This window comes from Engystomops pustulosus, chromosome 11 (genome assembly GCF_040894005.1).
Source record: "Engystomops pustulosus chromosome 11, aEngPut4.maternal, whole genome shotgun sequence".
Taxonomy (NCBI): Eukaryota; Metazoa; Chordata; class Amphibia; order Anura; family Leptodactylidae; genus Engystomops; species Engystomops pustulosus.
This window is the reverse complement of record NC_092421.1, coordinates 7138754-7165261: the sequence shown is the minus strand read 5'-3', so window position 1 is coordinate 7165261 and position 26508 is coordinate 7138754. Positions and strand designations below refer to the sequence as shown.

The window sequence follows — 26508 nt, the reverse complement described above, 5'->3', positions numbered from 1 at the left end:
GTATGTAAGTCGGAACTGTATACTTTATAATTGTAACCCCAGACAAATTATTTTTTGGTCTCTGTGACAATTGGATGTAACTAGGGGGTTGTCTGTAAGTCGGGTGTTCTTAAGTAGGGGACCGCCTGTATATATGGGTAGAACTAATGGCAAACTTAAGATAAGACCCTTCTTCGTGCAGATTGACTCAATTTTCGTGACTCATATCTGCGAAACCTCATACGCTCAATATTTCAGGAAGCAAAGGCTTATATGGATTTACCTGCACACACACGGCTTCATTTCAAGTGCCACATCCATTGTCTGTTGTTTGCAGCCCATGGGGCACATGTATCATAGTTTCAGCTAGGCAAATTGTCTAATTTTAGCGACTTTTGCAGTTTTTGCGCCATTTTGACGGCTTTTAACTCTGTTCTTTTTCAAGTACACCTTGTCTGCACCTTTCTGCAGCGTGCCTTATGTATCATTGTTTTCCAAATGTTCCGTGCGACATTTCACTTTTTTGCGCCTTTTTTGGCACAATTCTGCATCTGGTCCAGGGCGGGTGCAAAAGAAGTTTTTTTTTTTTATGGACCCGATTTTAACATGTAAATTGGAATTATTCAAAAATACCTGATCATACAAATTGGTGCACATTTACTTACCCAGTCCTGTCGCGATCACGCGGTGCATTGTCCGACGAGGATTCGGGTCCAGGGCGATTCACTAAGATTGTGCGCCCGAGTTCCTGCAGGTGTTGCTCCTGCGCCGAGGTCCGCTGGAGTTCACCTTCTTCTTCCCGGTGCATCTAAGTTCTTTATCTTGCGACACAATTTGTTTTTTTAAATTCCGCTTTTTTTTCTGAATCTGTCAGGTTGTCCGACGGCCACGCCCCCCAATTTCTGTCGCGTGCAAGCCGACCCGGGGCAATTCGGCGCAAAATGGAAATATTCGGGAAACCCAACAAAAGTGTGGCGTTCTGACCCTTAGTAAATGAGCTCCACGGTGCAAAAAAGAGCTGCCAAATGTCTCAAAAATTCAGCACAGAAAGACAAAACTATGATACATGTGGCCCGTGTGTTGTTGCTCTTGGCTGAGCTCCGCTCATGTGCTGATGACATTGAAGAAGACTCCATAATTTGTGGTGAGAACATTGGGCTCACACCCCAGTCCATAGTAACTACGGCTGTATGAGTCCACAGAAAGACATGGGGGTAGGTGCTGGTACACCTCTAATCACAAAGGCTGCGCCCATGTAGCCTCAGGGTGTTCCCCTTCTTCCATATTTGCTGACATTGTTGCGGAGCAGCTAATATGTAACTCATTGTTTCTTATTATTCACCGGATCTTATAGCAGAGTCATTTTTTACTCTTTAAATCATCCATCCCAAAATTGTGTTGTGGATCCGCACAGAAATGATTGTGTGGCTACATAACGATAATCTATACATTGGAACTAAGAGGAAGGATCACAACCTTTATTAACAATCTGGACCGGTTTTAGACGTAGCCTGACATTCAGCCGTATCTCCCCCTCCCTCGTCTCCTGACATCACCGAGAGCACATTTGGCCACGGAGAGCAGATGAAGGCTATCTGTCACTTTCACCGTGCACTTTAATAACATCAACATAATGTGGAATATTAGATTAGCTTGATTAATCGGTCATTCATAATTAACTAGTGATAATGTTCTACACTAATTTGTCCGCGTCTCTAAGGTACCGGATCGCATCAGAGAACATCCATTTCCTTGCACTGGAAAAAAAAAAATGAGAGCGGCTCTTAGTTTAGGTTTAGTATTACCCTGGATATTCCGGCTCCTCTTTACTGCAATCCTACTTGTTCAGGGCAGGATTATCCTGAGCAGGAGAATATCTTCATACTCAATCTATATGTGTGTAACACAGACTGATGATCCGGATTTAATATGACATGTTGGTTCTTGCTGCGTGTAATGATTTTCGCCTATATTGAAGTTCACTTTTTGTCTCCAGTCACAGTTCCCAGGTCAGACAAATAATTAAAGCTGAGTTTCCCCCCCCCCCCCCCCTCCCCGGTCTCTCAGCCCCTTCCATCTATTCTCACAACTGTAAGTGAGATGAATTGGACAATTAGTGGCCTGGGGTGGGGTATCACCGAGATGGTTCCCACTCCCTGCACAATGTGCACAATCACTGGTTCTGGATTCAGTTTTGCTGTATTGGTCCTTTCTTAGGCTTTGTGTGCAGTGTACAGGCAGTTCCCGGGTTATGTACAGGATCGGTTTGATTTTCTTAAGTTGAATTTGTATGTAAGTCGGAACTGTATATTTTATCATTGTAACTCTAGCCAATTTTTTTTTTTGGTCTATCTGATAATTGGATTTTAATAATGTTGGATTGTCATAAGAACCAGGAGTAACAATAAAGCTTCATTACAGACACCAGTGATAACTGTTACAGCTGATTATTGTATCCTGGGGCTAAAGTACAGGAAATTACCAACATCCAGAGGTCCGTTTGTAACTAGGGGTTGTCTGTAAGTCGGGTGTTCTTAAGTAGGGGACCGCCTGTACATATAAGAGAGATGACCATTCACCTGGTTTCTTTGATACTTGAATGTAACATTGTACATTTTACAAATTCATATAGAATATTGTATATCTGTTATTTTTTTATATTTTTATTTCCTCGTTTACTATTTCCATCACCGCTAAGGATTATGAGTGATTGATATCCACTTGTCATCATAGTGGAATATATTTTACTAACCTTTTTTCTAAGTTCAAGCGAACTTTATTTGAGCAGATTTTTAATATTTTTTTTTAGATTTAGAAGGAGATGAGACACATGCGCTGCAGAGGTTTTACATATAGAGCCCCCCCCCCCCATCAGCCGTTCAATGATGATTAATGGGCAAGAGATAACAGCTTCATGTTGTCAAACAAAAACCTTAAATGGGGAAATGAACGAGTTTCTCCCCAGCCTGCGAGTGCAAAGTCATTAAAATATGATAATGAAAAATAACTCAATTAAAGAGCCTTCCAGCTCTGACCTTCTCTCAATTAACAGACAAAGCTTCTGCACAAGTGACCTAAATTTAGACTAAAGATTCTCATTACTCAGCGATTGCCGATGCGTGGGATTAAAGGCTACTTAAATATAATAAAGAGAATCATTAATTACCGATAACTAATAAACACCCATACATTGAACTATCAGCCAACATTGCAGCACGGTAACTGTTTCACTGCTAGTCTGCACACATGCTGCAAGTAATGACTATACACTATTACTAATGGATACATTATGCTCCTTGCTATATTTTTTATCATACATTTTGGATGTTAGTAATTGTTTTGTCTCAGCAGTTCAGTATTGTTTAGTAAGGTTTATAATCCATAATTTCGGTAGTAACGTTGCAGGGTTTCGATGGTTATGTCTTGGCTTTAAAGGGGAAGGAAAGTCCTGCACGACATGTTTCCTCTGGTAGCTGGAGGAAGCAGTGAATCATTGGGTCGTAGATCCACATAACGTTGCTAGTCGGATACGGAGAGACACAGTCAGACAGGACTTCACACTGTTTTACGTACAAGGCTCCTCGCGGGCTCTCCATGTTGCTCTCTTTGTAACCAGCAGGTTTAATGGCCACAAAGCGCTGGTGAGTAGTAAAGCCAGTGATACTTCCTGTGTAAGAACTCATCATAGATTGTAAAATGATACAATTGTACCTTACAAAACACTAAGATACTGTCCTTCAGTGCGCAGGAGTAACATTTGTAAAACCTTTGTTATTAGTTTATTGTTTTCATGTATTTTCAGCATTTATCGCCTTATTAATATAAACCCATCTGAGGCCACATTCACATGACCGCTGGGGGACGTATATATGGCCGCTATGGGCGCACGGAGCAGCACCGTACCACCCATGGACATGTCCTATCTTGCCCCGTATTACGGCGCCTTGCACCATGTATCTCTATGTAGAGGGAAGAACAGCGCTCACCCCCTCCTCCTCTCCCGTACACCGACGTGTGCCCGCCTATGTTAGTGTGAATGTAGCCTTAAATACACGCATAGTAATCAGGGGCGTAACTAGGAAAGGCTGGGCCCTACTGCTACACATGGGGCCTTCCTTTGCCTTAAAAAAAAAGTATATACACATCATAGACATATACAGTATATGCAGATCTTATACACACTCTCACATACAATATATACACATCAAATACACTCATATACACATACAGACATACACTCACACACACATACATTCATATACACATACATTCATATACACATACACTCATATATACATACACTCATACACTCATACACTCATACAATCATACACACATACACTCTTATACACATACACACATACACTCATATGTACATACACTCATACACACATACACTCATACACACATACACTCATATACACATACACACATACACTCATACACACTCATACACTCATATATACATACACTCATACACTCATACACTCATACAATCATACACACATACACTCTTATACACATACACTCATATGTACATACACTCATACACACATACACTCATACACACATACACTCATATACACATACACACATACACTCATACACATTCATACACACATACACTCATATATACATACACTCATACACATATACACTCATATACACATACACGCATACACTCATACACACATACACATACACACATACACTCATACACTCATACACTCATACACACATACACTCATATACACATACACACATACACTCATATACACATACACACATACACTCATACACACTCATACACACATACACTCATATATACATACACTCATACACATATACACTCATACACACATACACACATACACTCATATACACATACACACATACAGACATACACTCATGTACACACATACACATCATACACACATACACTAATACACACATACACACATACACACATACACTCATACACACATACACTCATACACACATACACCCATACACACATACACTCATACACTCATACACACATACACACATACATTCATATACACATACACACATACAGACATACACTCATATACACACATACACACATCATACACACATACACTCATACACACATACACTCATACACACATACACCCATACACTCATACACCCATACACTCATACACACATACACACATACACACATACATTCATATACACATACACACATACAGACATACACTCATATACACACATACACACATCATACACACATACACTCATACATACATACACACATACACTCATACACACATACACTCATACACACATACACTCATACACACATACACTCATACATACATACACACATACACTCATACACACATACACTCATACACTCATACACTCATATACACATGCACTCATACACACATACACTCATACACTCATACACACATACACACATACACTCATACACACATACACTCATACACACATACACATATACACTCATACACACATACACACATACACATATACACATATACACATATACACTCATACACACATACACACATACACTCATACACACATACACACATACATTCATATACACATACACACATACAGACATACACTCATATACACACATACACACATCATACACACATACACTCATACACACATACACTCATACACACATACACACATACACTCATACACACATACACACATACACTCATACACACATACACTCATACACACATACACTCATACACACATACACACATACATTCATATACACATACACACATACAGACATACACTCATATACACACATACACACATCATACACACATACACTCATACATACATACACACATACACTCATACACACATACACTCATACACACATACACACATACACTCATACACACATACACTCATACATACATACACACATACACTCATACACACATACACTCATACACTCATATACACATGCACTCATACACACATACACTCATACACACATACACACATACACTCATACACACATACACTCATACACACATACACACATACACTCATACACTCATACACACATACACACATACACATATACACATATACACTCATACACACATACACACATACACATATACACTCATACACACATACACTCATACACACATACACCCATACACACATACACACATACACTCATACACTCATACACACATACACTCATACACACATACACTCATACACACATACACTCATACACACATACACCCATACACACATACACACATACACTCATACACTCATACACACATACACCCATACACACATACACACATACACTCATACACTCATACACACATACACTCATACACACATACACTCATACACACATACACACATACATTCATATACACATACACACATACAGACATACACTCATATACACACATACACACATCATACACACATACACTCATACACACATACACTCATACACACATACACTCATACATACATACACACATGCACTCATACACACATACACTCATACACACATACACACATACACTCATACACACATACACTCATACACACATACACTCATACACACATACACACATACACATATACACTCATACACACATACACTCATACACTCATACACACATACATACATACACACATACACATATACACTCATACACTCATACACACATTGGGGCACATTTACCTACCCGGTCCATTCGTGATCCAGCGGTGCATTCTCCGACGCTGATTCGGGCCTTCCGGCGATTCACTAAGGTCGTCTGCCTGATGTCCACCAGGTGTCGCTGCTGCGCCGAGGTCCGCCGAAGTCCGCCGAGGTCCGCCGAAGTTCACCATCCTCTTCCTGGTGCATGGAAGTGTGGGTCAAGCGACATATTTTTTTTAAAATAGCCCGATTTTTCCGAATCCGTCGGGTTTTCCGACAGCCATGTCCCCCGATTTCCGTTGCATGGAAGCCGGTGTGGATGCAACACAATCCGATCGCGTGCGCCAAAATCCTGGGGCAATTCCCTTTAGTAAATGTGCCCCATTTCATTGTAACTGCCAAAAATTTGTGCAAAAAGGGAAATATTTAGATAAATCCACACCACATCCAAAATCTGAAAACAGACGAAATATAAAGCTATTAAATGTAACGCAATTTCAATGTTGAGAACTCAATATAGGCGGTCCCCTACTTAAGAACACCTGACTTACAGACGACCCCTAGTTACAAACGGACCTCTGGATGTTGGTAATTTCCTGTACTTTATCCTTAGGCTACAATAATCAGCTGTAACAGTTATCACAGGTGTCTGTAATGAAGCTTTAGTGTTACTCCTGGATCTGATGACAACCCAACATTTTTAAAATCCAATTGTCACAGAGACCAAAAAAATTTGTCTGGACTTGCAATTATAAAACATACAGTTCCAACTTACATACAAATTCAACTTAAGAACAAACCTACAGAACCTATCTTGTAGGCTTTAACCCTGTAACGGAAAATAGCGCCCAAAGTCGCAAATATCACTTTTTTGCCATTTTGATAAATATAAAAAATTCAATAAAAAGTGATCAAAAGATCGTGCAGTCCTAAAAATAGAAGCATTGAAAATGTCATCAAAAGATGCAAAAAATAACTCCACCCACAACTCCGTGCACCGAAGTATGAAAAAGTTATTAGCACCAGAAGATGGTAAAATGAAGAATTTGTTTTGCACAGGAGGTTTTCATTTTTGTAAATGTATGAAAACATTATAAAACCTATACAAATTTTGTATCCACGTGATCGCACCGACCCAAAGAATGAAGTAGACCTGTGATTTGGGGCGCAGAGTGAAAGGCGTAAAATCCACAAGTCCACAAGAAACCGGCGCAAATGAGTATTTTCATCATTTTCACTGCATTTGGAATTTTTTTCCTGCTTCCCAGCACACGGCATGGAATATTCAATACCGTCACTATGAAGTTACATAGAAAACGAGCCCTCGCACAGCTCTGTACATGGAAAAATAAAAAAGTTGTAGATTTTTGGGGAGTGAAAAATAAAGACGCAAAAACGGAAAAAGGGCCAAGTCCTTAAGGGGTTAAATACCACCACTATGAAGTACACAGCTCAAAAAATTAAAAAGTGATGGATTTTTTTTTTTTTAAAGAAGTTGTTATTGGATTAGGCTTGTAAATGCATGAAAAAATATTTGTCTGTATTTTACAGATATATTGATTTATGTGTATCTATATAGTACATATGTGTATCCCCTACTTAAAGGGGTTATCCGGGTTTAAAAATTTTTTTATGGCCGGGCTGGGGAGGGCTAGTTAAACATAATAAACATGTACTTACCTCCTCCGGCGCTGCTGATGTCCCGTGCCGCGGTCCCTTTGATCCGTGCCTCTGTTTGTTTACAGGGGCACGGAAGCCGCGCACAGGGAGCTTCCGGTCCACGATGTGGCCGGCTCCTCCCATCCGTCCCTATCTCTTAGCGTTGAAAGTGCTGGGAGATGGTGCGCATGGGAGCATCCGGCCGGCAGGAAGCTCCCTGTGCGCCCCTGTAATGACACCGGCGCACAGAGAAGACCGGCCGCGGCGCGGGACATCGGCAGCACCGGAGGAGGGAAGTACATGTTTATTATTTTTAAATAGCCCTCCCCAGCCCGGCCATAAGAAATTTTTTAAACCCGGATAACCCCTTTAAGGACAACCGACTTACAGACGACCCCTAGTTACAGACGGACCCCTCTGCCCCCTGTGACCTCTCTGGATGTTACTATAGTCCCAGACTGCAATGATCAGCTGTAAGGTGTCTGTAATGAAGCTTTATTCATAATCCTTGGTCCCATTACAGCCAAAAATGTTTAAACTCCAATTGTCAATTGTCAAATGTTTTTGTCTGGATCTACAATTATACAATATACAGTTTCGACTTACATACAAATTCAACTTAAGAACAAACCTCCGGACCCCATCTTGTATGTAACCTGGGGACTGCCTGTATAGTCTGGAGTAATACACAAAGCAGTGAGATGACAACATTAATTAAAGTATCTGGAGTAACTGGAGTCTGGGCTTCCATGTGAAATGTTAATAGAAACAATGTCATTGTCATGTGTGACGGTGCTGTTAGTATGCAGATGTGTCTGTAGTCCCCGGCGTCTTCCCAGTGGGGGACTTTTACATTATTTTATTCATATTTCAGAGAACATCTTAGATGAGACGGGTCACTGAGTTCATGAATTGATGTTCTAGCAGGGAATGTACATTTCTACAATGAAACATGTGGAATGAGCGGCTGATACACTGTGGGCTATTGTTATAGTGACTATTGTGCAGGGCTTGATATTCCATTTATAGGTTGTCTGCTTTATGTGCAGGTTCTAGGTCCGCGATGGCAAACGTTTTACAGACTGAGTGCCCAAGCTACCACTAAAATCCACATATTTACCGTGAAGTGCCAACGTGGCATTTTAAGCAGTTACTTATTGCTACCTGATCTTTCAATCGTATCGCCGCCTGAGGCCACCAATACAGGAGGGCAAATTCAGACTCTCATTGTAGCTTCTCTCCAGGGTCTCTGTACAGAAAGAATGGTGGGTCCAAAATGAGGACCTCCAAAGATAATGCAGTTCTGTCATCACCTTCTTACTTTTCCCGCAGTTCCAAACAATGAAGTGTCGCTTTAAAATAGCGCTGAGAGCAGCATCTCATAGGTTGCCTGGGACTGCAGGAAGATTTGGTGGATTTGTTCCTGTCTGGTGAACTCTGTGCTGGGGTGATGGTCTAAGTGCCCACAGAAATGGCTCTGAGTGCCACCTCTGGCACCCGTGCCATAGGTTCGCCACCAGGGACGTAACTTGAGGGGGTGCAGAGGTTGCGATCGCTCCCGGGCCCAAGAGGTTTAGGGGGCCCTTATGGTGTCACTTTCCCATATGAGAAGACTATTACTATAAACCATACATTATAGTCGGGGGCCCGGCACAGACTTTGCACTCGGGCCCATCAGCTTCTAGTTACACCACTGATGAGCCACCACTGTTCTATGTTGTCTGTCATTCTTCTATAACCTTACTAATACATCTTACCTCTGCACTATAGTAAAATCCGTGCCAGTGACAGAGGTAATATGCCTATATTTGTTTTCCATTGCCTCCTCCTCCTCCTTCTAAAATCAACTTTTAAAATGATGTTAATAAGCCTACGGGGCTACCCTAGCACCTCTGTGATCTGGCTTTACAGTCTCCCCCTGCTCCCTCAGCACTTGTGCAGTGAATACTTCCTGATGATTTCTCAAGTGCTGAGGGAGCAGGGGGAGGGTGAGAAAATGTAACAGCCCACAGAGCCAGATCACTGAGTGGCTAGGGTAGCTCCTCGGGCTCATTAGCATAATTTTACAAGTTGATTGAAGAAGGAAGGAGGCTTTGGATAACAAATGTAAGAAGATTACAACAGTCACACTGCCCGGGTCTATCATGCTTGATTTTGATAGTAGATTTCCTCTAATTAACACTACAAAGTATCAGTATATTCTAAGAAATGCACCTTCAGCCGGAATCCCCTGCCTCCTGCTTGTGATAGAGTCCTCTCCGTCAGTGGCATAACTAGGATAGAAATGGCCCCCTAGCAGGCTACTGTATGGGGCCCCCTTCGCACTCAAAAATATACATATTAGTATACTCACACATGCGAGTTACAATCACGTAAAAAAAACACTCATGTGCATATACACACAGCATATACACACACATACAGTGTATACAGACACCATATACACATCACAGATACTGCATATATACATCACAGTACATGTTATATACATGTTATGATGGACAATATAGATATAATGGTGCACATCCTCCATTCTTTATTGTGTCAGGTCGGATGACGGGGCCCCCTGACACTGCGGGCCCCATAGCGGCTGCTATTGCTGCTACCGCTGTAGTTACGCCCCTGCTCCCTGTCACTCTTACAGACAGGAGGGAAGAGAACAGTATAAAGCTGAGGATTCTGCACAAAACACTGACAAATACTAGAAAGTGGGTTAGCATATTGACATTTATCAATGTATGGATTTTCCTAAATGACGGATCTTCTGCTTAGATAAAGCAAACGTAATTCTTCCTGAACACTGGACATGCATGAGACACAAACAACAATCCCTCGGATGGCGCTCAGCACCAATTGAAAAAGACTGCCTGGGAAGCAAACGACCTGCCCCATCTTTTGTGTCTCATGGCAGTCGGCTGATGCATTGGAATCTATGGTAGTGAAGTGAGACGTGTTACGGCTACAATGGGGCACATTTACTTACCTGGTCCTGTCGCGATCCCCGAGGTGCGTTGTCCGATGAGGATAAACTCTGGCGCGATTCACCAAGATCGTACGCCCTATATTTTGCATGTGTCGCTTCCCCGCTCAGGTCCCCGGAGTTCACATTCTTCTCTACCGGTGCATGTGAGTGCATTGTCCGTGTATAATGCGCTGTGCGAGGAGTCACTAAGATCCTGCGCCCGATATCCTGCATGTGTCACTTCCCCGCTCAGGTCCCCGGAGTTCCCCTTCTTCTTCCTGGTGCATGTAAGTGCATTGTCCGTGTATAATGCGCTGTGGGGGAAGCCACTAAGATCGTGCGCCCGATATCCTGCATGTGTCGCTTCCCCGCTCAGGTCCCCGGAGTTCACTCTCTTCTTCCTGGTGCATGTAAGTGCATTGTCCGTGTATAATGCGCTGTGCGGGGAGTCACTAAGATCGTGCGCCCGATATCCTGCATGTGTTGCCTCCCCGCTCAGGTCCCTGGAGTTCACCTTCTTCTTCCTGGTGCATGTAAGTGCATTGTCCGTGTATAATGCGCTGTGCGAGGAGTCACTAAGATCGTGCGCCCGATATCCTGCATGTACCGCTTCCCCGCTCAGGTCCCTGGAGTTCACCTTCTTCTTCCTGGTGTATGTAAGTGCATTGTCCGTGTATAATGCGCTGTGCGGGGAGTCACTAAGATCGGGCGCCCCCGATATCCTGCATGTGTGGCTTCCCCGCTCAGGTCCCCGGAGTTCCCCTTCTTCTTCCTGGTGCATGTAAGTGCATTGTCCGTGTATAATGCGCTGTGCAGGGAGTCACTAAGATCGTGCGCCCGATATCCTGCATGTGTCGCCTCCCCGCTCAGGTCCCTGGAGTTCACCTTCTTCTTCCTGGTGCATGTAAGTGCATTGTCCGTGTATAATGCACTGTGCGGGGAGTCACTAAGATTCTGCACCCGATATCCTGCATGTGTCGCCTCCCCGCTCAGGTCCCTGGAGTTCACCTTCTTCTTCCTGGTACATGTGAGTGCATTGTCCGCGTATAATGCACTGTGCGTGGAGTCACTAAGATCGTGCGCCTGATATCCTGCATGTGTCGCTTCCCCGCTCAGGTCCCCGGAGTTCACCTTCTTCTTCCTGGTGCATGTAAGTGCATTGTCCGTGTATATTGCGCTGTGCGGGGAGTCACTAAGATCGTGCGCCCGATATCCTGCATGTGTCGCCTCCCCGCTCAGGTCCCTGGAGTTCACCTTCTTCTTCCTGGTGCATGTAAGTGCATTGTCCGTGTATAATGCGCTGTGCGAGGAGTCACCAAGATCCTGCCCAGATATCCTACATGTGTCGCCTCCCCGCTCAGGTCCCTGGAGTTCACCTTCTTCTTCCTGGTACATGTGAGTGCATTGTCCGCGTATAATGCACTGTGCGTGGAGTCACTAAGATCGTGCGCCTGATATCCTGCATGTGTCGCTTCCCCGCTCAGGTCCCCGGAGTTCACCTTCTTCTTCCTGGTGCATGTAAGTGCATTGTCCGTGTATATTGCGCTGTGCGGGGAGTCACTAAGATTGTGCGCCCGATATCCTGCATGTGTCGCCTCCCCGCTCAGGTCCCTGGAGTTCACCTTCTTCTTCCTGGTGCATGTAAGTGCATTGTCCGTGTATAATGCGCTGTGCGAGGAGTCACCAAGATCCTGCCCAGATATCCTGCATGTGTCGCTTCCCCGCTCAGGTCCCTGGAGTTCACCTTCTTCTTCCCGGTGCATGTAAGTGCATGGTCCGTGTATAATGCGCTGTGCAGGGAGTCACTAAGATCGTGCACCCGATATCCTGCATGTGTCACTTCCCTGCTCAGGTCCCCGGAGTTCACCTTCTTCTTCCTGGTGCATGTAAGTGCATTGTCCGTGTATAATGCGCTGTGCGGGGAGTCACTAAGATCATGCGCCCGATATCCTGCATGTGAATTTTAAATCTTTCGCTTAGTCCCAATCTGTTGGGTTGTCCGACGGCCACGCCCCCCCAATTTGTGTTGCATGAAAGTCGGCGCGATTTCACCAATCGCAGAACAAATCGGAAATAGTCGGGAAACCCCACGGAAATGCGGTGTGCGGACCCTTAGTAAATGTGCCCCAATGTGTCCCCATTCCCTCATCATCTGCATGAGCCCTGACACTGGCAGAACCTCAGGACAAGGAGAGCTGGAGGAGGTTGTGGGGATTGGTCTGAGAGCTCAGGAAGCCCTTCACATGGTATATATCTCCATCCTGTGTATACAGCTTTCCATTGGTCACATCCACGGCTCATATTGAATGCTTGGAAGCGACTGAAATACATAAAGGAACTTTGACGGAATCCAGCAGGAAAGCCGTAATAAGTCCATTAGAGGAGGAACGCTGATATCTGTGCCTAAGAGAAGTCACACTGAAGCAAATCTCTTAGTTCAAATGATTTATGGACCTTTATAACGTCAACCATTAAATCCGATCTCCACAAATGCTAAATTGTTGTTTTTTTTTGTTTAAGGTCTGGTTTCAGAATCGTAGAGCAAAGTGGAGAAAAACTGAGAGGGGAAGCTTCGAGCAAGATGGCTCCAAAGAAGGTCCAGCTGAAGTGACTTCCCCCTCCAGGAACCTAAGTTCTCCAACTTCAGGAGATTCTACAAGGGGCAAAAAGGAAAACCTGGATTCCCAGCAGAGGTAAAAAAGTAAAAAAGAATATAACATCTTATTAATTCTACAATGTGAACAGCAATTATGGGGCAGATTTACTTACCCGGCCCATTACTTACCCGGCGCGTTCTCTGCGGTGGATTCGGGTCTTCTGGCGATTCACTAAGGCAGTTCCTCCGACGTCCACCAGATGTCGCTGCTGCGCTGAAGTTCCCCGAGGCCTGCCGGAATGCACCATCCTATACTTGGTGAAGTTAAGTGCGTGTCCCGCGACATTTTTTTTTTTTTTTAAATGCGGCGGTTTCTCCGGATCCGTTGGGTTATCGTTCGGCCACGCCCCCCGATTTCCATTGCGTGCATGCCAACGCCGATGCGCCACAATCCGATCGCGTGCGCCAAAAACCCGGGGCAATTCAGGGAAAATCAGCGCAAATCGGAAATATTCGGGTAACACGTCGGGAAAACGCGAATCGGGCCCTTAGTAAATGACCCCCTATTTGTTGATAAATAAAGAGTTATTGGGAATATAAACAACACGTCCCAACAATAACGTCCAGTGCCGGGAATAGCATCGGATCTGCCCCCTGAGAAGTCAGAAAAGTCATTGCACAGCAAATTCATTGTGGAATTAGGAACAGTATTGGGTTTGTCATATTAGTTGGTTACATTGTGCTGTATTTTTTCCATGTTTAACAATATACAAGATAAAAGATACCTTACTTTTCAGTAAGCTTTTCCTAAATCAATAGTATAATAGAGTGTAATAGAGTGTAATAGAGTGTAATAGAGTATAATAGAGTGTAATAGAGTGTAATAGAGTGTAATAGAGTGTAATAGAGTGGATGTTTGTAAAGTGCGACAGAATTGAATGGCGGTATACTGGTAAATAGAGATTATTATTATTAGTGTATAGTAACTTTTTATGGCTATAGGAGTGGGATAAAACATATTGGGGCTACTAAGGGTCCGAATCGCGCATTTTGGGCGGGTTTCCCGAATTTTTCCGATTTGCGCCGAATTGCCCCCGGGATTTTGGCGCATGCAATCGTATTGTGGCGCCTCGGCGCCGGCTTTCACGCGACTGAAATCGGGGGCGTGGCAGTCGGAAAACCCGACGGATTCGGGAAAACCGCGGAATTTAAAAAAGAATTTGTGTCGCAAGAATAGCACTCACATACACCGAGACGGAGGAGGTGAACTCTGGCGGACCTTGGCGCAGCAGCGACACCTGGTGGATATTGGCCGCACGACCTTAGTGAATTGCGGCAGAACCCGAATCAGCGTCGGAGAACGCACTGCTGGATCGCAACTGGACCGGGTAAGTAAATCTGCCCCACTATCTATATAGGTCCTCTTTTTTCTATACTTCTGTTCATTCCTCTTTTCTAAGCTGAAGGAAATTCGAAATAGTCTAAAGAGAGAAAATGAAATCTGTATCGGGTGTGAGGAGGCGGCATTTCACACTACAGTTTCATTCCATATTACATCCAGCTTTGTCTTCTACTATTCGGCCCCTCTCACTTTTCTTACTCTTGTCTTACACGGCTTAGAAAATCATGTTTGTAAATTGAAAGTGAAATAATTTCCCTTTTCAATGTATAATTTTACTATACCTGGCACTGTATACCGAAGAAAGCGAACGTGAGACTTCCAACCATATGCAAATAATCAGTAAAGCTTTAATAAACATCCATTAAAACTGATGCAAGTAGAACATTGGGGCAGATTTACTTACCCGGTCCTGTCGCGATCCAGCGGCGGGTTCTCTGTGGAGGATTCGGGTCTTCCGTCGATTCACTAAGGTAGTGCACCTGATGTCTACCAGGTGTCGCTGCTGCGCTGAAGTCCGCTGGAGTTCGCTGGAGTTCACCAAGCTACCCTGGGTGCCTGTAAGCGCGTGTCAAGCAACACATTTTTTAAAAAAAATACGGCGTTTTTTCCGACGGCCACGCCCCCCGATTTCCGTTGCGTGCACGCCGGCGCAGATGTGCCACAACCCGATCGCGTGCGCCAAAAACCTGGGGCAATTCGCCGCAAAACAAATTTTCTGGAAACGCAACGACAAATAGCGATTCGGGCCCTTAAAAATATGTATAACTACATTCTTTCATTTCATCAATGACCAACCAGTTCTTACTAACAAAGGATCGGAATGAAAACACAGTCCAAGCCTCAGTAAGACAAAAGAAATAGTTTCCTTCACAAGTAGTGGGTAAAATTACTTTCCGATGACCCCCCCACCCCTTCCGTAAAGGAAGGAAAGAATCCTGCCCAGTACACACGGCAATGGACCATATGGGCCACGATCGATCTGTGTTTTCCGTTCCGTGTTTTCACCTTGGTTTGTGTAATTTTATACATGAACAATTTTTAATGGATAATTAATAAATCTGTACTTTATATTTGCATATGGCTGAAAGTCTCAGGTTTGCTTTCTTTGGTACAGGTTGTCCCCTACTTAAGGACACCCGACTTAAAGACGGACCCCTAGTTACAGACAGACCCCTCTGCCCCCTGTGACCTCTGGTGACCTCTCTGGATGTTACTATAGTGCCCGGCTGCAATGATCAGCTGTAAGGTGTCTGTGATGAAGCTTTATGGATAATTCTTTATGTTAAATCCCGTGCGTAGTCCGAATCCGTCAGATCGGCTGGCGGCCCCCCCTCCGATTTGTGTCGCATGAAAGCCGACGCGGTTGCGATACAAAAGAATCGAGTGCAAAAAACGACAAAATTGTGGCCGCAGGACCCTTAGTAAATAAGCCCCAATGAGTAGCCGGCTTTCTGAAGTTTATTGTTATGAAATTTTACAGTCTGTCTTGTGAAATCCGGAGCATTAAGTATAAATCATAGTAGGAACTGAAGTCTATGGGGCACATTCACTAAGGGCCGTGCACCAGTTTTCTGTCGAAGTTTGCACCCTCCGTTTAATGCAAACGGCTTGCACCAGGAAGAAGAGCCTGCACCACATTTGTGTCACACGTGACCGTTTCTTGTGGCGCGGCTGCACTTGGCATCATGTAAGACAAATTAGCGGGCGTTTCGGTGATCATTTGAATCCTGCGCCAGATTTCGCCCGACAGAATTGGATTGCACACCCCTGTTAAAGTTGTGAAAAAAAGTGCGCCAGAAATCCTGAGTCTGGCACCCTCCGCGCACTACACAGGACACTGCATTGGTGTTAGTAAATGTGCCCCCTATGTGTCACTTCATTTAAACAGATGTGTAGATGTACAATTCAAGATTTTCATTTTCTGCAGTTTTCTATTCTGTAACAATATGTTCCAGACAAATAGGATTCTCCAATTCTACGCTCATCAACATTGTTTCTTGTTAACAACAGATGTCTGTCTCACGATAGAGCAGTTCCTCCTGCAACATCGTTCTTTCCCTCTTGTCTGCCGGGAGCTCTGCTAAACACGGCCAGCTACGCTCAAGCTCTGTCACATGTGGCATCACTGAAAGGTAAGAAATCATTCCAAACCTCAAAGGATTGTGCAAGTGTCAGACAATAAAGAGAATTCCGAGGAACAAATTTATTTCGATTTTTTTTAACACACTCATCCTAAATCTGATATTGGTGTAAAACGAGGTGTAATAAGCCTGGAACAGCAAGTTAAATGCAAATGTAATGCACTGTTGGCTTTCGTATACTTTGTGATGTAATGGGTGAATTTAAAAGGTTTTTCTTTAACACACATTAAATATGACTAAAATGACCAATCAATCATCCACGTGATATGTATATGTTCAAATAATAACATATGGGGCATCCTCTACACCTAGAGAAGAGGAGGTTCTACCATCACCATAGACAGGAGGAATCCTCTACACCTAGAGGGGAGGAGGTTCTACCATCACCATAGACAGAGGGCATCCTCTACACCTAGAGGAGAGGAGGTTCTACCATCACCATAGACAGGGGGCATCCTCTACACCTAGAGGAGAGGAGGTTCTATCATCACCATAGACAGAGGGCATCCTCTACACCTAGAAGAGAGGAGGTTCTACCATCACCATAGACAGGGGGCATCCTCTACACCTAGAAGAGAGGAGGTTCTACCATCACCATAGACAGAGGGCATCCTCTACACCTAGAAGAGAGGAGGTTCTACCATCACCATAGACAGGGGGCATCCTCTACACCTAGAGGAGAGGAGGTTCTATCATCACCATAGACAGGGGGCATCCTCTGCACCTAGAGGAGAGGAGGTTCTACCACCACCATAGACAGGGGGCATCCTCTACACCTAGAGGAGAGGAGGTTCTACCATCTCCATAGACAGGGGGCATCCTCTACACCTAGAGGAGAGGAGGTTCTATCATCACCATAGAAAGGGGACACCCTCTACACCTAGAGGAGAGGAGGTTCAATCATCACCATAGACAGGGGGCATCCTCTACACCTAGAGGAGAGGAGGTTCAATCATCACCATAGACAGGGGACATCCTCTACACCTAGAGGAGAGGAGGTTCTACCATCACCATAGACAGGAGGCATCCTCTACACCTAGAGGAGAGGAGGTTCTATCATCACCATAGAGAGGGGACATCCTCTACACCTAGAGGAGAGGAGGTTCAATCATCACCATAGACAGGGGACATCCTCTACACCTAGAGGAGAGGAGGTTCTACCATCACCATAGACAGGGGGCATCCTCTACACCTAGAGGAGAGGAGGCTCTACCATCACCATAGACAGGGGGCATCCTCTACACCTAGAGGAGAGGAGGTTCTACCATCACCATAGACAGGGGGCATCCTCTACACCTAGAGGAGAGGAGGCTCTACCATCACCATAGACAGGGGGCATCCTCTACACCTAGAGGAGAGGAGGTTCTACCATCACCATAGACAGGGGGCATCCTCTACACCTAGAGGAGAGGAGGTTCTACCATCACCATAGACAGGAGGCATCCTCTAAACCTAGAGGAGAGGAGGTTCTACCATCACCATAGACAGGAGGCATCCTCTACACCTAGAGGAGAGGAGGTTCTACCATCACCATAGACAGGGGGCATCCTCTACACCTAGAAGAGAGGAGATTATACCATCTCCAAAGACAGGGGGCATCCTCTACACCTAGAGGAGAGGAGGTTCTACCATCACCATAGACAGGAGGCATCCTCTACACCTAGAGGAGAGGAGGTTCTACCATCACCATAGACAGGGGGCATCCTCTACACCTAGAGGAGAGGAGGCTCTACCATCTCCATAGACAGGGGGCATCCTCTACACCTAGAGAAGAGGAGGTTCTATCATCACCATAGACAGGGGGCATCCTCTACACCTAGAGAAGAGGAGGCTCTACCATCACCATAGACAGGGGGCATCCTCTACACCTAGAGGAGAGGAGGTTCTACCATCACCATAGACAGGGGCATCCTCTACACCTAGAGGAGAGGAGGTTCTACCATCACCACAGACAGGGGGCATCCTCTACACCTAGAAGAGAGGAGGTTCTACCATCACCATAGACAGGGGGCATCCTCTACACCTAGAGGAGAGGAGGTTCTACCATCACCATAGAAAGGGGTCATCCTCTACACCTAGAGGAGAGGAGGTTCTACCATCACCATAGACAGGGGCATCCTCTACACCTAGAGGAGAGGTGATTCTACCATCACCATAGACAGGGGCATCCTCTACACCTAGAGGAGAGGAGGTTCTACCATCATCATAGACAGGGGGCATCCTTTACACCTAGAGAAGAGGAGGTTCTACCATCACCATAGACAGGGGGCATCCTCTACACCTAGAGGAGAGGAGGTTCTACCATCACCATAGAAAGGGGTCATCCTCTACACCTAGAGGAGAGGAGGTTCTACCATCACCATAGACAGGGGGCATCCTCTACACCTAGAGGAGAGGTGATTCTACCATCACCATAGACAGGGGCATCCTCTACACCTAGAGGAGAGGAGGTTCTACCATCACCATAGACAGGGGGCATCCTTTACACCTAGAGAAGAGGAGGTTCTACCATCACCATAGACAGGGGGCATCCTCTACACCTAGAGGAGAGGAGGTTCTACCATCACCATAGACAGGGGGCATTCTCTACACCTAGAGGAGTGGTGGTCCTGCCATCACCATAGACAGGGGACATCCTCTACACCTAGAGGAGAGGAGGTTCTACCAGCACCATAGACAGGGGACATCCTCTACACCTAGAGAAGAGGAGGCTCTACCATCACCATAGACAGGGGGCATCCTCTACACCTAGAGGAGAGGAGGTTCTACCATCACCATAGACAGGGGCATCCTCTACACCTAGGGGAGAGGAGGTTCTACCATCACCATAGACAGGAGGCATCCTCTACACCTAGAGGAGAGGAGGTTCTACCATCACCATAGAAAGGGGTCATCCTCTACACCTACAGGAGAGGAGATTCTACCATCACCATAGACAGGCGGCATCCTCTACACCTAGAGGAGAGGAGGTTCTACCATCACCATAGAAAGGGGTCATCCTCTACACCTAGAGGAGAGAAGGTTCTACCATCATCATAGACACGGGGCACCTCTACACCTAGAGGAGAGGAGGTTCTACCATCACCATAGACAGGGGGCATCCTCTACACCTAGAGGAGAGGCGGTTCTACCATCACCATAGACAGGGGGCATCCTCTATACCTAGAGAAGAGGAGGTTCTACCATCACCATAGACAGGGGGCATCCTCTACACCTAGAGGAGAGGAGGTTCTATCATCACCATAGACAGGGGGCATCCTCTACACCTAGAGGAGAGGAGGTTCTACCATCACCATAGACAGGGGGCATCCTCTACACCTATAGGAGAGGAGATTCTACCATCACCATAGACAGGGGGCATCCTCTACACCTAGAGGAGAGGAGGTGCTACCATCACCATAGACAGGAGGCATCCTCTACACCTAGAGGAGAGGAGGTACTACCATCACCATAGACAGAGGGCATCCTCTACACCTAGAGGAGAGGAGGTTCTACCATCACCATAGACAGGGGGCATCCTCTACACCTAGAGGAGAGGAGGTTCTACCATCACCATAGACAGGGGACATCCTCTACACCCAGAGGAGAGGAGGTACAACCATCACCATAGACAGGGGGCATCCTCTACACCTAGAGGGGAGGAGGTTCTACCATCACCATAGACAGGGGACATCCACTACACCTAGAGGAGAGGAGGTTCTACCATCACCATAGACAGGGGGCATCCTCTACACCTAGAGGAGAGGAGGCTCTACCATCACCATAGACAGAGGGCATCCTCTACACCTAGAGGAGAGGAGGTTCTACCATCCCCATAGACAGGGGGCATCCTCTACACCTAGAGGAGAGGAGGCTCTACCATCACCATAGACAGGGGGCATCCTCTACACCTAGAGGAGAGGACGTTCTACCATCACCATAGACAGGGGGAATCCTCTACACCTAGAGGACAGAAGGTTCTACCATCACCATAGACAGGGGGCATCCGCTACACCTAGAGGACAGAAGGTTCTACCATCACCATAGACAGGGGGCATCCTCTACACCTAGAGGAGAGGAGGTTCTACCATCACCATAGACAGGGGACATCCTCTACACCTAGAGGAGAGGAGGCTCTACCATCACCATAGACAGGGGGCATCCTCTACACCTAGAGGAGAGGAGGTTCTACCATCACCATAGACAGGGGGCATCCTCTACACCTAGAGGAGAGGAGGTTCTACCATCTCCATAGACAGGGGGCATCCTCTACACCTAGAGGAGAGGAGGTTCTACCATCACCATAGACAGGGGACATCCACTACACCTAGAGGAGAGGATGTTCTACCATCACCATAGACAGGGGGCATCCTCTACACCTAGAGGAGAGGAGGTTCTACCATCACCATAGACAGGGGGCATCCTCTACACCTAGAGGAGAGGAGGTTCTACCATCTCCATAGACAGGGGGCATCCTCTACACCTAGAGGAGAGGAGGTTCTACCATCATCATAGACAGGGGACATCCACTACACCTAGAGGAGAGGACGTTCTACCATCACCATAGACAGGGGGAATCCTCTACACCTAGAGGACAGAAGGTTCTACCATCACCATAGACAGGGGGCATCCGCTACACCTAGAGGACAGAAGGTTCTACCATCACCATAGACAGGCGGCATCCTCTACACCTAGAGGAGAGGAGGTTCTACCATCACCATAGACAGGGGACATCCTCTACACCTAGAGGAGAGGAGGTTCTACCATCAACATAGACAGGGGACATCCTGTACACCTAGAGGAGAGGAGGTTCTACCATCACCATAGACAGGGGCTTCCTCTACACCTAGAGGAGAGGAGGTTCTACCATCACCATAGACAGGGGGCATCCTCTACACCTAGAGGAGAGGAGGTTCTACCATCACCATAGACAGGGGACATCCTCTACACCTAGAGGAGAGGAGGCTCTACCATCACCATAGACAGGGGGCATCCTCTACACCTAGAGGAGAGGAGGTTCTACCATCACCATAGACAGGGGGCATCCTCTACACCTAGAGGAGAGGAGGTTCTACCATCTCCATAGACAGGGGGCATCCTCTACACCTAGAGGAGAGGAGGTTCTACCATCACCATAGACAGGGGACATCCACTACACCTAGAGGAGAGGAGGTTCTACCATCACCATAGACAGGGGGCATCCTCTACACCTAGAGGAGAGGAGGTTCTACCATCACCATAGACAGGGGGCATCCTCTACACCTAGAGGAGAGGAGGTTCTACCATCTCCATAGACAGGGGGCATCCTCTACACCTAGAGGAGAGGAGGTTCTACCATCACCATAGACAGGGGACATCCACTACACCTAGAGGAGAGAACGTTCTACCATCACCATAGACAGGGGGAATCCTCTACACCTAGAGGACAGAAGGTTCTACCATCACCATAGACAGGGGGCATCCGCTACACCTAGAGGACAGAAGGTTCTACCATCACCATAGACAGGGGGCATCCTCTACACCTAGAGGAGAGGAGGTTCTACCATCACCATAGACAGGGGACATCCTCTACACCTAGAGGAGAGGAGGTTCTACCATCAACATAGACAGGGGACATCCTGTACACCTAGAGGAGAGGAGGTTCTACCATCACCATAGACAGGGGCTTCCTCTACACCTAGAGGAGAGGAGGTTCTACCATCACCATAGACAGGGGGCATCCTCTACACCTAGAGGAGAGGCGATTCTACCATCACCATAGACAGGGGGCATCCTCTACACCTAGAGGAGAGGAGGTTCTACCATCACCATAGACAGGGGGCATCCTCTACACCTATAGGAGAGGAGGTTCTACCATCATCATAGACAGGGAGCATCCTCTACACCTAGAGGAGAGGAGGTTCTACCATCACCATAGACAGGGAGCATCCTCTACACTTAGAGGAGAGGGGCATCTACCATCACCATAGACAGCAGGCATCCTCTACACCTAGAGGAGAGGAGGTTCTACCATCACCACAGACAGGGGACATCCTCTACACCTAGAGGAGAGGAGGTTCTACCATCACCATAGACAGGGGGCATCCTCTACACCTAGAGGAGAGGAGGATCTACCATCACCATAGACAGGGGGCATCCTCTACACCTAGAGGAGAGGAGGTTCTACCATCCCCACAGACAGGGGGCATCCTCTACACCTAGAGGAGAGGAGGCTCTACCATCACCATAGACAGGAGGCATCCTCTACACCTAGAGGAGAGGAGGTTCTACCATCACCATAGACAGGGGACATCCTCTACACCTAGAGGAGAGGAGGTTCTACCATCACCATAGACAGGGGGCATCCTCTACACCTAGAGGAGAGGAGGTTCTACCATCACCATAGACAGGGGACATCCTCTACACCTAGAGGAGAGGAGGTTCTACCATCACCATAGACAGGGGGCATCCTCTACACCTAGAGGAGAGGAGGCTCTACCATCACCATAGACAGGAGGCATCCTCTACACCTAGAGGAGAGGAGGTTCTACCATCACCATAGACAGGAGGTATCCACTACACCTAGAGGAGAGGAGGTTCTACCATCACCATAGACAGGGAGCATCCTATACACCTAGAGGAGAGGAGGTTCTACCATCACCATAGACAGGGAGCATCCTCTACACCTAGAGGAGAGGAGGTTCTACCATCAACATAGACAGGGGACATCCTGTACACCTAGAGGAGAGGAGGTTCTACCATCACCATAGACAGGGGCTTCCTCTACACCTAGAGGAGAGGAGGTTCTACCATCACCATAGACAGGGGGCATCCTCTACACCTAGAGGAGAGGAGGTTCTACCATCACCATAGACAGGGGACATCCTCTACACCTAGAGGAGAGGAGGCTCTACCATCACCATAGACAGGGGGCATCCTCTACACCTAGAGGAGAGGAGGTTCTACCATCACCATAGACAGGGGGCATCCTCTACACCTAGAGGAGAGGAGGTTCTACCATCTCCATAGACAGGGGGCATCCTCTACACCTAGAGGAGAGGAGGTTCTACCATCACCATAGACAGGGGACATCCACTACACCTAGAGGAGAGGAGGTTCTACCATCACCATAGACAGGGGGCATCCTCTACACCTAGAGGAGAGGAGGTTCTACCATCACCATAGACAGGGGGCATCCTCTACACCTAGAGGAGAGGAGGTTCTACCATCTCCATAGACAGGGGGCATCCTCTACACCTAGAGGAGAGGAGGTTCTACCATCACCATAGACAGGGGACATCCACTACACCTAGAGGAGAGAACGTTCTACCATCACCATAGACAGGGGGAATCCTCTACACCTAGAGGACAGAAGGTTCTACCATCACCATAGACAGGGGGCATCCGCTACACCTAGAGGACAGAAGGTTCTACCATCACCATAGACAGGGGGCATCCTCTACACCTAGAGGAGAGGAGGTTCTACCATCACCATAGACAGGGGACATCCTCTACACCTAGAGGAGAGGAGGTTCTACCATCAACATAGACAGGGGACATCCTCTACACCTAGAGGAGAGGAGGTTCTACCATCACCATAGACAGGGGCTTCCTCTACACCTAGAGGAGAGGAGGTTCTACCATCACCATAGACAGGGGACATCCTCTACACCTAGAGGAGAGGAGGTTCTACCATCACCATAGACAGGGGCTTCCTCTACACCTAGAGGAGAGGAGGTTCTACCATCGCCATAGACAGGGGGCATCCTCTACACCTAGAGGAGAGGAGGTTCTACCATCACCATAGACAGGGGCTTCCTCTACACCTAGAGGAGAGGAGGTTCTACCATCACCATAGACAGGGGACATCCTCTACACCTAGAGGAGAGGAGGTTCTACCATCACCATAGACAGGGGCATCCTCTACACCTAGAGGAGAGGAGGTTCTATCATCACCATAGACAGGGGACATCCTCTACACCTAGAGGAGAGGAGGTTCTATCATCACCATAGACAGGGGGCATCCTCTACACCTAGAGGAGAGGAGGTTCTACCATCACCATAGACAGGGGCTTCCTCTACACCTAGAGGAGAGGAGGTTCTACCATCACCATAGACAGGGGACATCCTCTACACCTAGAGGAGAGGAGGTTCTACCATCACCATAGACAGGGGCATCCTCTACACCTAGAGGAGAGGAGGTTCTATCATCACCATAGACAGGGGACATCCTCTACACCTAGAGGAGAGGAGGTTCTATCATCACCATAGACAGGGGGCATCCTCTACACCTAGAGGAGAGGAGGTTCTACCATCACCATAGACAAGGGGCATCCTCTACACCTAGAGGAGAGGAGGTTCTACCATCACCATAGACAGGGGCATCCTCTACACCTAGAGGAGAGGAGGTCCTACCATCACCATAGACAGGGGGCATCCTCTACACCTACAGGGGAGGAGGTTCTACCATCACCATAGACAGGGGGCATCCTCTACACCTAGAGGAGAGGAGGTTCTATCATCACCATAGACAGGGGGCATCCTCTACACCTAGAGGAGAGGAGGTTCTACCATCACCATAGACAGGGGGCATCCTCTACACCTAGAGGAGAGGAGGTGCTACCATCACCATAGACAGGGGGCATCCTCTACACCTAGAGGAGAGGAGGTGCTACCATCACCATAGACAGGGGGCATCCTCTACACCTAGAGGAGAGGTGGTTCTACCATCACCATAGACAGGGGGCATCCTCTACACCTAGAGGAGAGGAGGTTCTACCATCACCATAGACAGGGGGCATCCTCTACACCTAGAGGAGAGGAGGTGCTACCATCACCATAGACAGGGGGCATCCTCTACACCTAGAGGAGAGGAGGTTCTACCATCACCATAGACAGGGGGCATCCTCTACACCTAGAAGAGAGGAGGTTCTACCATCACCATAGACAGGAGGCATCCTCTACACCTAGAGGAGAGGAGGTTCTACCATCACCATAGACAGGGGGCATCCTCTACACCTAGAGGAGAGGAGGTTCTACCATCACCATAGACAGGGGGCATCCTCTACACCTAGAGGAGAGGAGGTGCTA

At 46.7% G+C, this 26508-nt stretch overlaps 1 protein-coding gene across 2 annotated transcripts in view; it reads left to right on the top strand.

Annotated features, from left to right (window-relative positions):
* Positions 1–26508, top strand: part of DRGX (dorsal root ganglia homeobox) — a 40794-nt gene that overhangs the window by 7652 nt on the left and 6634 nt on the right. For both annotated transcript variants that reach the window (XM_072129709.1, XM_072129708.1), the window contains 2 exons: positions 13842–14014; positions 17330–17451. In XM_072129709.1, the coding sequence (XP_071985810.1) occupies positions 13842–14014; positions 17330–17451 (295 nt within the window). The remainder of the gene's footprint in view (positions 1–13841; positions 14015–17329; positions 17452–26508) is intronic.